At 44.5% G+C, this 14,561-nt stretch overlaps 1 protein-coding gene across 1 annotated transcript in view; it reads left to right on the forward strand.

The window, feature by feature from the left end:
• Positions 1–10,981: 10,981 nt before the first annotated feature.
• Positions 10,982–14,561, forward strand: part of LOC136966436 (interleukin-1 receptor accessory protein-like 1) — a 167,526-nt gene continuing 163,946 nt past the window's right edge. Inside the window, exons 1-2 of the mRNA XM_067260944.1 lie at positions 10,982–11,024; positions 11,244–11,404. Of these exons, the coding sequence (XP_067117045.1) occupies positions 10,982–11,024; positions 11,244–11,404 (204 nt within the window). The remainder of the gene's footprint in view (positions 11,025–11,243; positions 11,405–14,561) is intronic.

Here is a 14,561-nt window from a genome sequence, read left to right on the forward strand (position 1 = left end):
CATAGGTGAGCATTACTCCAGGTCATGTGGCAGATAAATTATAGATCACAGTTTCTCTCCTCCGCCGTGAGTTCAAAGCAACGGCTGTTCTTCCTGCTTGATTACAGGGGCGATCCAGAGGCCCCCTTCTGAAGCTAACGCAGATACAGGACCAGTGAAGAGTTGCAGGGGGCGGGTAGCAGGTATGGGAGTCAGGTGGCTGAGCGGTTAGGGAAGCGGGCTTGTAATCAGAAGGTTGCCAGTTCGATTCCCGGCCGTGCCAAATGACGTTGTGTCCTTGGGCAAGGCACTTCACTTCACTTGGGAGGGGAGATGGCGAGGGCAGCTAGAGGTGGGTATTAGGAGTGAGGGTGGTGGAGGGGAGGTGGGAAGCTGGAAGTGGAGGGGAGGGGGGCAGAGGACAGAGAGATACAGCCAACGACGAGAATGTTGTGTGGGAGGACAAGCTATACGGGATGTGAGAGACAGAGAGGAGGTGTGTCTGTGGGGTTTCGCGACTCAGGTCCCGTCTTCTAAAAGAGGTGGCAATCATGCGTGGCAACTAACCTGTCAATGCGTGCCAGGGTAATGCCACAAACACATGACACAACATCACACACAAACCGACAGACGAGGGGAAGAAACGGAAAGAAAAAAAAAGAGTGGGGGGGAAAAGAAAAAAAACTAGCACAGCAAGAAACTTATCGCACCAGTCAGTTGATATAGGAAAAAGCATGTGTTTCTACTGCATTGGCCATCTGAAATCTGCCCGCAGGATGGGGTTTTAAAATGCATGCCTCGGGGCTGACAGTTGCTTTGTTGCTGCTGGTGTGATCAGTGTTGGCGCCTGACTCTATCTTCTCTGCCAAGGCCTCATTCTGTACTGGGAACGACACACAGAGCAGGTCAGAGACCCCAGCTTCAGAGGCAGCTAGGAAATGTACCGTCTCCAAACCAAATGACAGACTCCAAGACAAGCCCAGAACATGTTTGCACAGATCCCTCACCCTGTTTGTAGTTCTATTTACATTTTGTTGTTATATATCATCACTGTGCTCATACTGTGAGATGGTCTGAGTTTACGGCCATGGCTTCTCAGATCACTCAGACCTCAGGATATGCAGAATGTGAGTTTACTTCTGATCCCTGGAGGAAGAGAGTTCTCCTGCAATGGTCTCTTCTTAAGCCTTGGTTTAAAAGGACGTGATAGAACACAGAAGAGGAAACCAACATCAATGCTTAAGTCATCCGGTTGAGAATAAACTATTACGGACCCTTAATCTTTTAGTGGCAGTTAAGATTTAAAATTCCATCAAAAAACGTAGCCTTTCATCACAGGACAACTTGGATATTTATACCATTCAATTTTTCATGCTAGGGATGTCGTTTCCCGAGCTTCGAATAATGACTGAATGATCAAAAATAATTTATTCATGACAAACAGTGTGTACACATGAATTGTCAATTACATATTTAATAGCAGTCATGTTGTTATTTGTGTAAATTGACCTGAAAGATTGTGTAATTAAATGAAATGGATGTTATTTTGATGTTTACTGGCTGGGAGAAATGGAAAAAAAGCATATATTAATTCTCTTGTATTGGAGTAAAAGTTAACTGAACTGTAAATGTGTGGGAACGAGGAAACAATGCCTGATTTCCGTTGGAAATGTTGTAAATCTTACAAGCCTGTGATGCAATCAGAACGCCCCTCAACCCACAATCCATTGCATAAGTATGTATCATTCACAGGGATCGATGTGGGAGGTTCAGTGTGTGATATAGTCGATAGTGATAAAAATAACTATTTGTTCAAGCCATGACTCCATCGCGGGCGGGTATGCCTGGAAGGAAAACTAAAAAGTTATGTTTGAAGATGATGTCTGTCCCAAAGTCACAAGCTTCCACTGGAAATGTTTTTGGTGTAAAGTAACTCAGTCAAGTATCCGATCTGTTTGGCCAAACTGCAGTGATTCAGATGTAAAAGTTTGTCTAAATGACCTCACAATTTACAGTGAAATTACAATTTTCTTATTCCACTTCTTAGCTCACGAGGTGAGATCTCAAGCCGTTGATCTAGACTTTGCGCTTTTGTTTCACTGTGTCCCGAACAACCAGATAAAGAGAATGAGGAAAATGTACCTTGGTATGGAGCCTGTCTGGCACAGGCTATGCCCACAACTAGGCTACAGATGGTAGGGGACTGATGGCTTCCTGGGTGTACCCCCAGGACCTGCTCACTTCCCCTCCCGATGGGCATTTGGTCTGGGACAAGGCCACTGGGATCCCATGAGACTGCTTTAGTTTGGGTTACATTGGAGCATCTCTCAGTGAACACCAGCCACTCTGAAAGACAGAAAGAATGAGAGAGGGATGGATAGAGCGAAGAACCAACAACCTATATTGTATCATGAGCTGAAGGAGATAGGCAGTAATTGTGTAAGGACATGTTGTGTTTAACCGACAATGGGCTGTTCCTCTTTGGTTTGCTGCAGCGTCGAAATTCAGCCCCATAAACGTACACAAAATGTGTTGAATAAATGTTGGTATAGAAAAAAAAATTCTTCATTTCCAAATCTAGAAAAGGACTGGATATTTATGTGAGTGAAGGTGACTTAACAGACTTCTGAGTGGGTGGAAGTGTTCAATCACACCTTTGAAGACAGTTTCAAAGTCTTTTTCTCCTTGCCTTTTTTCAATCCAGTGATGAAAGATTTGGAAATACATGATTGCCACATCTAATCTTTGAGTCTGTACAACAAACCAAGTAGGAGAGATTTTTTTTGTTCCATTTCTTTTCATCTGCTAAAAACAGCTCCTTGATATCGCACCACTGTGTCATTGGTGAGCGTTAGGACAGCACAATTGGCCACTTTTGTGAAGCTTTCCCTGTAATGAAGCAAATAGCAGTAACAGTGTCCAAGTTTAGCAAGCACATGCAGTTTTAAATTGTTGATTCATGCTGTTAAGCCAAATCATTCTGCTCGTGTGGTTAGGTTATGCTAAGCTCAGTTGTTCAAAGGTGTGGAAAATTTTAAATTACAGTTAGGTTTACTCATTCAAAATACACAAACAGTTTATTTACCTCTATACTCATATCCAGTTGTATACTAGAGGTTCCATACTAGTGTAGAGTTGTATACTGAGGGAGTCAGGTGGCTGAGCGGTTAGGGAAGCGGGCTAGTAATCTGAAGGTTGCCAGTTCGATTCCCGTCCGTGCCACATGACGTTGTGTCCTTGGGCAAGGCACTTCACCCTACTTGCCTCGGGGGAATGTCCCTGTACTTACTGTAAGTCGCTCTGGATAAGAGCGTCTGCTAAATGTAAATGTTACAGAACCTCAGAAATATTGATCGCTTTGACCTGGGAAGCAGACTGACATCAACAATATCACAGATGAGCCAAGGAAGTGATTTACCACATCTAGAAAGTAGAAATTCTGAGAAGGATCCACTTGCTTCATGCGGTGTATTTTTCGTTTTTCTTCCGCAACTAAAATATTTCCTTGACCCTATGCCATTTTCCGAGACAAGCAAAGTACGATATAAACCTACGTTTGTGAAGACACTGTTCAACAGCCCCATATTCTCTCTCAAAGTCTGTCGTTACCATTCCTCAAGAAGTTACCATTCCCCAGTCTCCAACAACCCCTCATTCTATTCATCAACGCCAGTGGAAGACTGTTTAAGATGGTTCAATATCACTCGGCCTGTCCCGTTTATGGTAGTGTTGAGAGTGTTCGTACCTTCCTTAACGACCATTTATTGCTGTGAAGAGATAGTACCATTCTGGCCTGATGCCAAAACCGAATGTTACTGTCCGTGTGTGTGTGTGTGTGTGTGTGTGTGTGTGTGTGTGTGTGTGTGTGTGTGTGTGTGTGTGTGTGTGTGTGTGTGTGTCTGTACAAACTATTTCCTATTAGGGGCCGTTTAGGAAATAATTCAGACTGTCCTTACACAAACATATGAAACGCATACACATTCACATGTGACATGTTCACACACATATTCATACTACTGAAAATGAATATCCACATATGTGAAATGCTCGCATCAACACATATGAAACGCATTCACATGTGAAATGTTCGCATTCATTCATTCTCCTACTCTCTCCTATCCTCTACTTTCACCTGACGTGAAAAAAAAAAAAGTTTCAAAAGGTTGTAAAAATATATATATATTTTTTTTTTTTTTCATTCGTCAAGGTGAAAGGAGAGGATAGCAATAAGAGGTGAGCAATGTTTGCATTGCTGTACAGATTGCTACTGTACTATTCCAACACACTTTCTGACTTCAGGTTGATACAAGTCGGAGCAGAATGTCAATGCTCCATGATGACCCTGGGTTTTCTGTTCAGTACTTTCCAAGAAGCAGAATCCTTTGAATATGATTCAGTATTAATAGTATACTATGTAGTGTAATAAACAGAAGAAAAGTCATTCAAGCATGTAAATTCCCAATTATTTATTATTCTATTGCACTGAATTCTCTTCACTCCTTTCATCTTCGGTTCTTTTCATTGTTTGACCATTTCAATCGCAGATAGCTTTTGAGCTTTTTGAGGGGAAAAGGTTTGAATTGAATTGTCGTTTTTTCAGAGCAGGAGAGCAAATGAGCTAAATGTGATTTACATCACAAGTGCACATCAAAGGCAATGTGACAGACAGCTTCTCAGTGTGGCTAATGCCCTCTCATTCAAACTAAGATACAGTAGAATATGCCAGGATTACTGATTTGGGTTCTGAGGGACAGCAATGCTGTTGAAGAGACCTTTCCCTTGGTGTTGTCCTTCAACTTGGATTGGTCACTTTTATAGGATGTTGTAGATCCTCTTAAAGCTACACTTATTAGGTGGACATTATGATACAAAGTCAGACTACTTCCTACTTGCAGAGACCACATCCGGGTTACAAAACGTTCAATTTCTTGTGTTGGGAGACTTCTTACTGTAGGGACATAAAAAACAGGTTTTACATTTTCCAAGATTGTTTGGTGTTCTGAAATGGATCCTAGGAGTTTTAAAATCAGCTTTTGAAGGAAGTTATTTATATTGGTTTCATTTTGCCGACTCTACTTTTGAGCAAATACTCACCAAACCTTGCAGATCAGGCAAAGTTAATATCATCAGGAAAGACCGCAATGCAGTTAGGACAAGAACACACCACACTGTGCTTTATTGTGTGATTTCCACGGACGAGTGTTTGATGATGGAGCTGGAGATGTCTCAACAATATATTGCACACATCAATATCACATCTCAACACTCATTGTGGAGGATATTCATCTCCTGTTTATCTTTGCTGAATCAAATGTGTTTACAGTTCCTAAGGTTATCCACATTACAGGCATATTGTCTGATGTATCTTTTGGCTAAAGTCTCCAGACTGAATTCCATAAATCATGGTCATGAGGCTAGTGCTGCTAGCTTGGCTGTGGACTGCTTCTTTGAACGGCTGACTGATCACAGGTAAAGTTGCTTGCTCACTCAAAGCCTGCATCCGTCTTACCACCTTTGAACCTGACATTAGCAAGTAACTCCATGCTGCTGTCAAAACCAAGTATTTCAGCTATAAGAAACGTAAGATATGTGGACTGACAGTACATCGCATGTTGAAAATATGTAAGAAAGGAAATTATGTGAAGAAGAAGTCTGTGAAAAAGCATCTTTAGTTAGACACAGACGAGACTTGATGTGCATTATGAGCGATATCCATCTGTGAGTAAGGAGAGTTCCCCCAGCCCCACCCTTTTCCTCCTGCCCCAGCTCCACCCTTCTCCTCCTGCCCCAGCCCCACCCTTCTGCTCCTGCCCCAGCCCCACCCTTCTCTTCCTGCCCCAGCCCCACCCTTCTCCTCCTGCCCCAGCCCCACCCTTCTCTTCCTGCCCCAGCCCCACCCTTCTCTTCCTGCCCCAGCCCCACCCTTCTCTTCCTGTGTTTGAGACACTTCAGGTCAGCAGCGGAATGTGTGTTTCCTAACATCAGCCATGAATTACTTTTTAATCAAAGTCAAATTCCAGTTTTATTCCTGGATGTGCAGTGTTTGGTTTCAGTCAGTAACCGGTGTTATTTTCAAAAGTAAAACTTTCTGATACACTCTGGCATAAGTTTGATCCATGCATACATACAACTTTCTGAAGAGATGGACATTGTTTAAATTTCAAGTGGATTGAGTCACTGTCTCTGGACGGTGAAAAGTTCAACACTTCAATTAGTGAAATAAGAAATTCCATCCGAGTTTGGAGTGCCACAGTACCCTTGAAAACGGAAAGATGAAAGATATCCTTGTTTCTCCTCATTACTTCTTCTCTCTTCCATTAACTTATGCATTACCTTGAATTACAAGCATTCAGTGTTCGTATGGCGTATAATTTGACACTGAATATGCAGATTTGGTACAGAGAACATCTGATTTTAAAAACGGATGTCAATATCCCATCTGTGAGGGGTCAGATGGTGGTGGATTTAGGTAAGTAGTGTTTGTAGGAGGAGAGCTGTTGGTGGGGAGGGGAGGGGGGGGGGGGGGTGATGAGGTGAAGGGATGTTGTAATGTTAATCAGAGAGTCGTTGTACCTTGGAGGTAGGTGAGGAGGGGAGAAGGAGAAAGGGAGGGGCCAGTCTCCTCTCCAGCCCTGACATACAACAGAGCTGGGCCAAGCGATATGGATTGTATTCCTGCCCACTAAAGCCATGTATCGCTCCACACGGTACAGAATGTTTCATGGAATATTTTCATACACGCCTCTTGCTAAAACGTAAAAGTTACTCTGGAAATTGTGCACAGATTCACACACCTGGATTTGATTCTTCGGCGTTGCAGGTCCTCACATTCTCTGTCAGACTGACTGGGTTCTGCCATCTTCAGAATCCTCTCCTGTGATATTCTATGGCCATTTTCTGGGCCACCCAAGGACAAGACATGTCCCCAAGTCACACTAGCGCTGTCTTGGCTGTGTACTTCAGGTCATCGTCCTGTCTTGGCTGCGTACTTCAGGTCATCGTCCTGTCTTGGCTGCGTACTTCAGGTCATCGTCCTGTCTTGGCTGTGTACTTCAGGTCATCGTCCTGTCTTGGCTGTGTACTTCAGGTCATCGTCCTGTCTTGGCTGTGTACTTCAGGTCATCGTCCTGTCTTGGCTGTGTACTTCAGGTCATCGTCCTGTCTTGGCTGTGTACTTCAGGTCATCGTCCTGTCTTGGCTGTGTACTTCAGGTCATCGTCCTGTCTTGGCTGTGTACTTCAGGTCATCGTCCTGTCTTGGCTGTGTACTTCAGGTCATCGTCCTGTCTTGGCTGTGTACTTCAGGTCATCGTCCTGTCTTGGCTGTGTACTTCAGGTCATCGTCCTGTCTTGGCTGTGTACTTCAGGTCATCGTCCTGTCTTGGCTGTGTACTTCAGGTCATCGTCCTGTCTTGGCTGTGTACTTCAGGTCATCGTCCTGTCTTGGCTGTGTACTTCAGGTCATCGTCCTGTCTTGGCTGTGTACTTCAGGTCATCGTCCTGTCTTGGCTGTGTACTTCAGGTCATCGTCCTGTCTTGGCTGTGTACTTCAGGTCATCGTCCTGTCTTGGCTGTGTACTTCAGGTCATCGTCCTGTCTTGGCTGTGTACTTCAGGTCATCGTCCTGTCTTGGCTGTGTACTTCAGGTCATCGTCCTGTCTTGGCTGTGTACTTCAGGTCATCGTCCTGTCTTGGCTGTGTACTTCAGGTCATCGTCCTGTCTTGGCTGTGTACTTCAGGTCATCGTCCTGTCTTGGCTGTGTACTTCAGGTCATCGTCCTGTCTTGGCTGTGTACTTCAGGTCATCGTCCTGTCTTGGCTGTGTACTTCAGGTCATCGTCCTGTCTTGGCTGTGTACTTCAGGTAATCGTCCTGCTGAAAAGTACATCTTTGTCCCAGTCTGAGGTCATCAGTGCTCTTGGCTCTGTCATCACTCCCTCCCTCCATCCTGATACCTCTCTCTGTCCCCTGCCATTGAAATGCTTTCCCCGCGGCATGATGGGGAAATCTCCATGCTTCACCACAGGGAATGCTATTAGCCTGGTGACCAAGGCAACGAGTTCCATTTATGTCTGACCACAAGACAATCTTTTCCTTCAAGTGGCAGTTGGTCAACTACAAGTGGACTGTCATGCTTACACAGGGGTGGTCTCTGCCGAACCACTTCCATAAATGCCTGATTGATGCAGTACGCGGAAATGATTGGCCTTGATTGTCAGAATCTCCCATCACTGTCAGGTTCTCCTGTCATTTATTGGCAGGTTTCTACCTGCACACTGTGCTTTTTAAAATGTTGTCATACCTCTAGCTTTTTCTACATGTGGACTGCTGTCCAGTTGTGGAGACATCTCAAGGATGGTCACAGGGAACAGGATGGATGCCATTTCATTTTTAATAAGTAAAAAAAGAAATAATGGATCCTTTTACAACACAACAAAATATGGAAATATCTATTTCATATGGCTCCCAACCCTTTCCTCACATGCACTTTAGACATAATTACAATATTTTGATCAAGGTTCAACTCTGAAGCTGTTAGCATCCCGAGCTAATTACTGTTATTGTCATTGGGAGCACAAATCAGCCTTGTTAGAAGTGTTAGCGTACCGTATCCTAATTAGTCGTATGCAAGGTCATACAGTTTCCTCTGGCTAGGTAACGAACCTTCAAAACTAGGCTTTGTACAGCAAAGTACAAAAAGTTGAGCTCATGAACTGACCAGAAGTAATTTCAGGCAGCAACTGTTGACCGCAGTTCAGAGAGCGATGACACTCCTGAATGAGCGCGTGCTATAAATTTCCTAAACCCTAATTACTCACAGTGAGAAACCTCCACCTGAGCCTGGACCTCCAGAGAGCTCGCACTGTGCTGCAACTGCTGCGCTGATACTTTGAAACCGTATGAAGCAATAAAGAAAGGCCATGGCTGTGTACACATTTTTACATCACATGCTGTTTTAAAAGGGTTTCAAACATATCTTCACCGTCCATTTTTAGACACTTAAAATTCAAAGATTGTACATTATTACGTAACTTATTTTATGAAAAATAAAAAATATGGTGATGAAAAATTTTCAACTCCGTGGCACGTCTGTGATTTCCCAAAGAGCTTGTTTTTGCCGGAAGCACCATGAGAGACTTGGCGGTGTGTCTGGCTCAGGTCAGGTTTGGCTCCAGCACCACAGACGGCTCCACCTGTGAACTCAGCTCCACCTGTGACAACAGCACTGTTCTAGTGAAGCGCAGGACCTCGCACTACCTGAAAGCTCACCAGCACACCCAGTAAACCCTGATCACGGAGTGGCATGAATGATTAACCCTGCTACTTGGGAATGATACTAGCAGTAGGACTAAATTAACAGTCACAACTAAGCAGAAGTGAGGAGATGGTGAACTCGGTAAACAAAATGACCTCACGTTATTAATATCTGGAGCACTCACGTCAAAAGACACATAAAAAAAAGAGAAAAGTGGACCTGCTGATTTTGAACTGCGGCGAGATACTGTGAAAGACGTGAACTATAAGTGGTTGAATGATGATTTCTGGAGCTTTAAGTCTCTCTCCTGCCAGCATGGCTGCGCTCCAAAAGTGAGAGCTCTTATTATCAGCAAAGTGCTACATTCTAGAGAGGGACCCTTAATGTTTATATTTAGTACATGACTCTTGTGTATTCGGCAAACAAAGAAGGTGGCTTGGGCAGGAGGGAAAGTATCTTGAGGGACTCTAAGTGTCTGTGGCCCTCACGCCCCCTTGGCAGGGATCGGGGAGAAGTTGCGTTGCAGACAGGCTGCTCAGCTCCTCGTGGTCACTGGAGATCCCAGAGCATTTATCACTCAGGCTTTCCGACTAACACCGCTGCTTTGTCAAACCTTCCTGGCAACAACAGTCCTCCCCAGTCTCTAATTGATTTGTTCAACCCCCCCTCCTGCACCTCCTCCATCCAGGTGCTGGATGCCGTTGAGGATGCGGTATCATTTCAGAGCCGTTTGATTAAAGAGAAGTAACCTTGGGAAAACATGAGCCCCTGGCATCTACAGAAATAAAAGGCATCATGTTGTTGACATGCTTCCAACATGCCGTCTGATTCATTTCAAATGTGAATGATTGGAACATGAAATGAGTGACAGGAAGCTTGAGTGGACTAGTCACCGTCATATATTTACATGTGATAAATGTTCAGAATTTTATTTCTATGGTTACCACTTTGAAAGTGTAGAATCGATGAATATGTACATTCATAATGTTCTTTTATCAGTTGCAGAATAACAAACCACACTCAGATTTTCAATAAAACCTACAATTGCTTTGAACAATAATTTTCTATAACATCATAACATTAAAATGAAAAAGCCAGCGGTAAAAGACTAACCTCATCAAAAATAATACAAAAAAGAAATCACTGCATATCATGAATTCTAATTTGAAATTTATGCAAACAGCTTTTGGCAAATATAAAGGTTCTCCACAGTCACGACAGTGTATGTCAAAGGCAGCGAATGTCAGTGGTGACACTGCAGGCTGTCACTCGCTCCCTCCTGTGTACCCAAGGCTGTAGCAGCAACTCATCACCTGTAAAACCCACTTCTCTGCATATCAGTCGATACATAATTGTCAGCATCTGCTTTGACAGGCTCTGCCAAGGGCCGAGATCCCAGCTCAATGCCAGTGTGATGTTCACACAGTGTCTTAGTTTATTAATTGCTGCTTGTATGAATGCGCACACACAGCCACATGCACACAGACACACACACGTACACACACACACACACACCCACGGTTCACCTGCGCTCTTGACGCAGATACACAGTTCTCAGACACACAAGAGCTGCATTCATACACACACACACACACACACACACACATGTACGCACACTCACATGCATGCACACACACCCACGCACACACTTTCGCCGTGCTATAGTGGATTAGGCAGAGGGGTCCTGGTTTCTAACTGTGTGGATAGAAGTACTGCATGCATGTTGGTGCACAATAACAAGTAGCCAATGGATGGTGTTGCCGTAACAACATCTCTGGGTCCAAGGACAGGTAATAGCCACTCAGAGGTTGCAGCACGATGTCCTGAGTATCCAGCCAGATTCTGATCCTGATTATTTCTTGTGTAAGCACCGGGGGGAGTTTAGCTGGCTATCTTATCTCCCCTTCACTGTAGGAGAAAGTGGTTTCTTGTTCTCAAGGCCACTGTGCCTAATCTGGCCTACATCCTTCCTGGTCAAGACCTTTATCACTTGCGGTGATTTGTCCCAGGCGAGGCCAGCTCTGTGGGGTCCCAGGCCAGCTCTGTGGGGTCCCAGGCCAGCTCTGTGGGGTCCCAGGCCAGCTCTGTGGGGTCCCAGGCCAGCTCTGTGGGGTCCCAGGCCAGCTCTGTGGGGTCCCAGGCCAGCTCTGTGGGGTCCCAGGCCAGCTCTGTGGGATTCTACCTCCCTTTCTCTTCTCTGCTCCTTGAGAGGTTTGTTTGGGGGGTCACTCTTTTCTTTCTTGTGTTTGTGGAGAAATACTGGATCACTATGGATGTGTTTCATGCATGTGTGTCGTGCGTATGGCAATTCAGCTTATTCTCATGTTTTAGCACAGGTAGTCCCTTTTGCCACAGCCTCAACAAGGTGATTCAAAGTCATCACACCTTGAATCATTATCATGTATGCAACATCACAAGGATATGGAAATGTGACCTTGAAATATCAGTGATGGGTGAATCGGGTGTGTGTGTTCATTTGCACGTTACAGTGGTACCATGTAGGCTTCCACTTTACAAATTACCCCCCAAACTAGGCCACTGGTACCACAGCCCTTCACGAATTATTCATATCCAGTTACTTCAGATTTTTTGAAGAGTCATTCGGAATTAAGGTCGGTCTGAAAATATTTCTTGCAATGCACTGCTGTGTTATGAGAATTCGTCAATTTGAGTTATTTTGCACCTTCAAACTGGAATCCCAGGGAGAACATGGGATAATATTCTATAAATCCTGAGATGAGGGTTGTCACTCTCACAGTCCTCCAAATGTTCAGTTCTGCAAGTCATCTGAGAGTTATTCTGCCTCACCACCAACACTTTCAACTGACACTTACTGTGATGGCCCAGAACCGTAGATTGTGTTCACTGCAGTCCAGGTAATCAGTAGGCTTTAAAAACTTACCTAATGATATCAGATTGCCGGAACGTCGCCTAGGTAACCAACCGGGCTCAGCCAGAAATAGTAGATGTACACTTTTGCTGACTGACGGCAGAAAATGCCGGTACATAATGCCAAGCGGCATGCCTAGTTAAAAAGGTGGCACCCACTCTCTCACTCCGAGAGGACTGTTGACTCCTGCTGTTCAACCAGAGCTGTCTTCATGTTTCTCCTGTTTGCTCTCCCCTGCGCTCCGTGACAGCCTGTCCCCTGTGGGTGTGTGAGAAACCATCGGGGAGGGGGGGGGGGGTTGTTACATGTTTCGGGTTTTTAGAGGCCATGTTTCGGGTTTTTATAATAAGATCCAAATTAAACATAGCCTCACAGGCGGAACACATCTACTGGAGGAGACGCAGTCCGGAACTTCCACTGCAGCCTGAGTGTGTACTGCCTAGTGAAACAGTTCAGTTACGACATCTTGTGTGGATGCATGGATGGACGGACAGACAGATGGATCTATTGATCTAGCTTGGATTCTAAGGTACAGCAGTAATATACACATCAGCCATCTTGTGGTAACAGACTTCAGGAAGACAACTCTTGTTCAGAGAAGGTCAGCCAAGGACCAGCTAACTTAAGGAACGTACTTTTGACCAAAACAAGTAGCTCCTTTATTCCCGGTGTACTCAGGAGGTATTCTAATCGCCTCTCAGGACGTTCAGCCGCGACCCACTGGGAGGACACTGGGCGGCCAGCTAAGCCAAAGGGTGGAAGCCACGCGGTGACCCACATCTCCCAGGTCAAGTCGTGCTCCAGGGGTGCAGAGGAGGGAAGAAGGCGTGGCTTGTGTTCTCTCTGCCTCAGGATTCAGGATGAACCGACGAGCACCTCAACTCCAGCAGGATAAGTAGGGGAGAGGTTGATGGAGCAGTCTGGGGAAGAAGAGGATAAAAACACAACTCTGACAAAACTTTTTTGCGGGCGTAGTGACACACTTTGAGATGGGGCTTTACTGTGGCGGATTTTGAAGTTCTCATGAAATAAAAATTCTGAGACTGGAAATCTAGGTCATGGCTGCTGAAGCATCCCAAACCGAATGTGAACTTCAAACAAGCACGGTCTTAACAGTGACTGCTCTTTGAATACTTGTGTCTAATCCACTGAACAGGGCAGCCTCTCCCAAAGGGACGTTTTGTTTGACATTGGTGAATCGTTTCCCCTGATTTGGAGGACGGCGGTGTCAGAAGTGAAACAGATGTAGACTATCCGAATGATGTCAACTGTCTTGGTTGTTGTCAGTCTCGGTTCACTAGTGTCAGATGACATTAATACAGATGCTGGAATCTGGAGTAATTAAAGCGCTCCAAGGTTGATGAAAAACATTTGAAGGGAGCATCATTGTGGCCAACAGTAAACTCTGACTGTGGAATGATTCAATTAAATACATTCGACAACCTGTGCTGGAAATGCCAATAACTAGGAGTTGTTAGTTTTGTGCACACACAGGAGGTTATTACAACTGTTCTGCCGGCAAAACAAAATTGCCTTAAGGAAGTTAAGTTCTTAATTACAGTTCTGGCACTTGTCATAAAAGCTATGTGTGTAGGCCCACTTCAGAGAAAGAACCAATTTAGTCCACACAAGGTACAGAAAATGTGAAACTTCTGAGTGATGGCCATGGTATTATAGACTATAGGGGGATGATAATTACCTAACTTTTATGACTTTTATGAACCCCCCATGAAATCCTTCATGACTTTAGGTGACAATCTTTCCGAGTTGACCTTTAGCACATACAGTAAATTGATTGTGCTGTAGATCCCATTTTAGCTTGCTTTGTACAGGGCCACCTTTTCAGTTTCTTTGAATCAGAACACTTTCTCAGCAAGGACATGGCTTAGTTCACGTGGAATTTGAGAAAAGTGGCTTCATGTGTCGTGTAAAATAACCGCCCCTCCTTTGAGTATGTCTGGTACAAGTCATAAAATGGCCAGTGGCGTATCTGAGGTGTGGAGGAGAAAATGAAAACCATTGTGGACAACTTGGCAGTGCAGAGTGGAAGAGCACGACAACAGCTCAGTAGTATTTGACATCATGGAATCTGTGCTTATCAGTGGGCAACTGCAGAGACCTTTGTGTCATTAGTTGTAAATAGGAAACTACAAGCGTAAATAAACGTTAACTGATATTATTTGATTTGACCTGATTTTTTCTTGTTTGCCAAATGGGAAATGCGTTGCTGAGTGTGTGAAGCAGAGAAGCGCATTTCGTTCCTCAACCACACACAAACCACTAAGAAGTGTGAACTCTGGATGCAAGTTCATGTACTCAATCAGATGAAAAGACCAGGCAAGCCTTTCAACAACCGGGGGAATTTTTTTTTCAGAGATGACGTCCCTCTCCTTTCTTCTGTTCTTTAGAACATAACATTCGATCCAAAATCTCACAC

This window comes from Osmerus mordax, chromosome 22 (assembly GCF_038355195.1).
Source record: "Osmerus mordax isolate fOsmMor3 chromosome 22, fOsmMor3.pri, whole genome shotgun sequence".
In the NCBI taxonomy this organism is placed as follows: Eukaryota; Metazoa; Chordata; class Actinopteri; order Osmeriformes; family Osmeridae; genus Osmerus; species Osmerus mordax.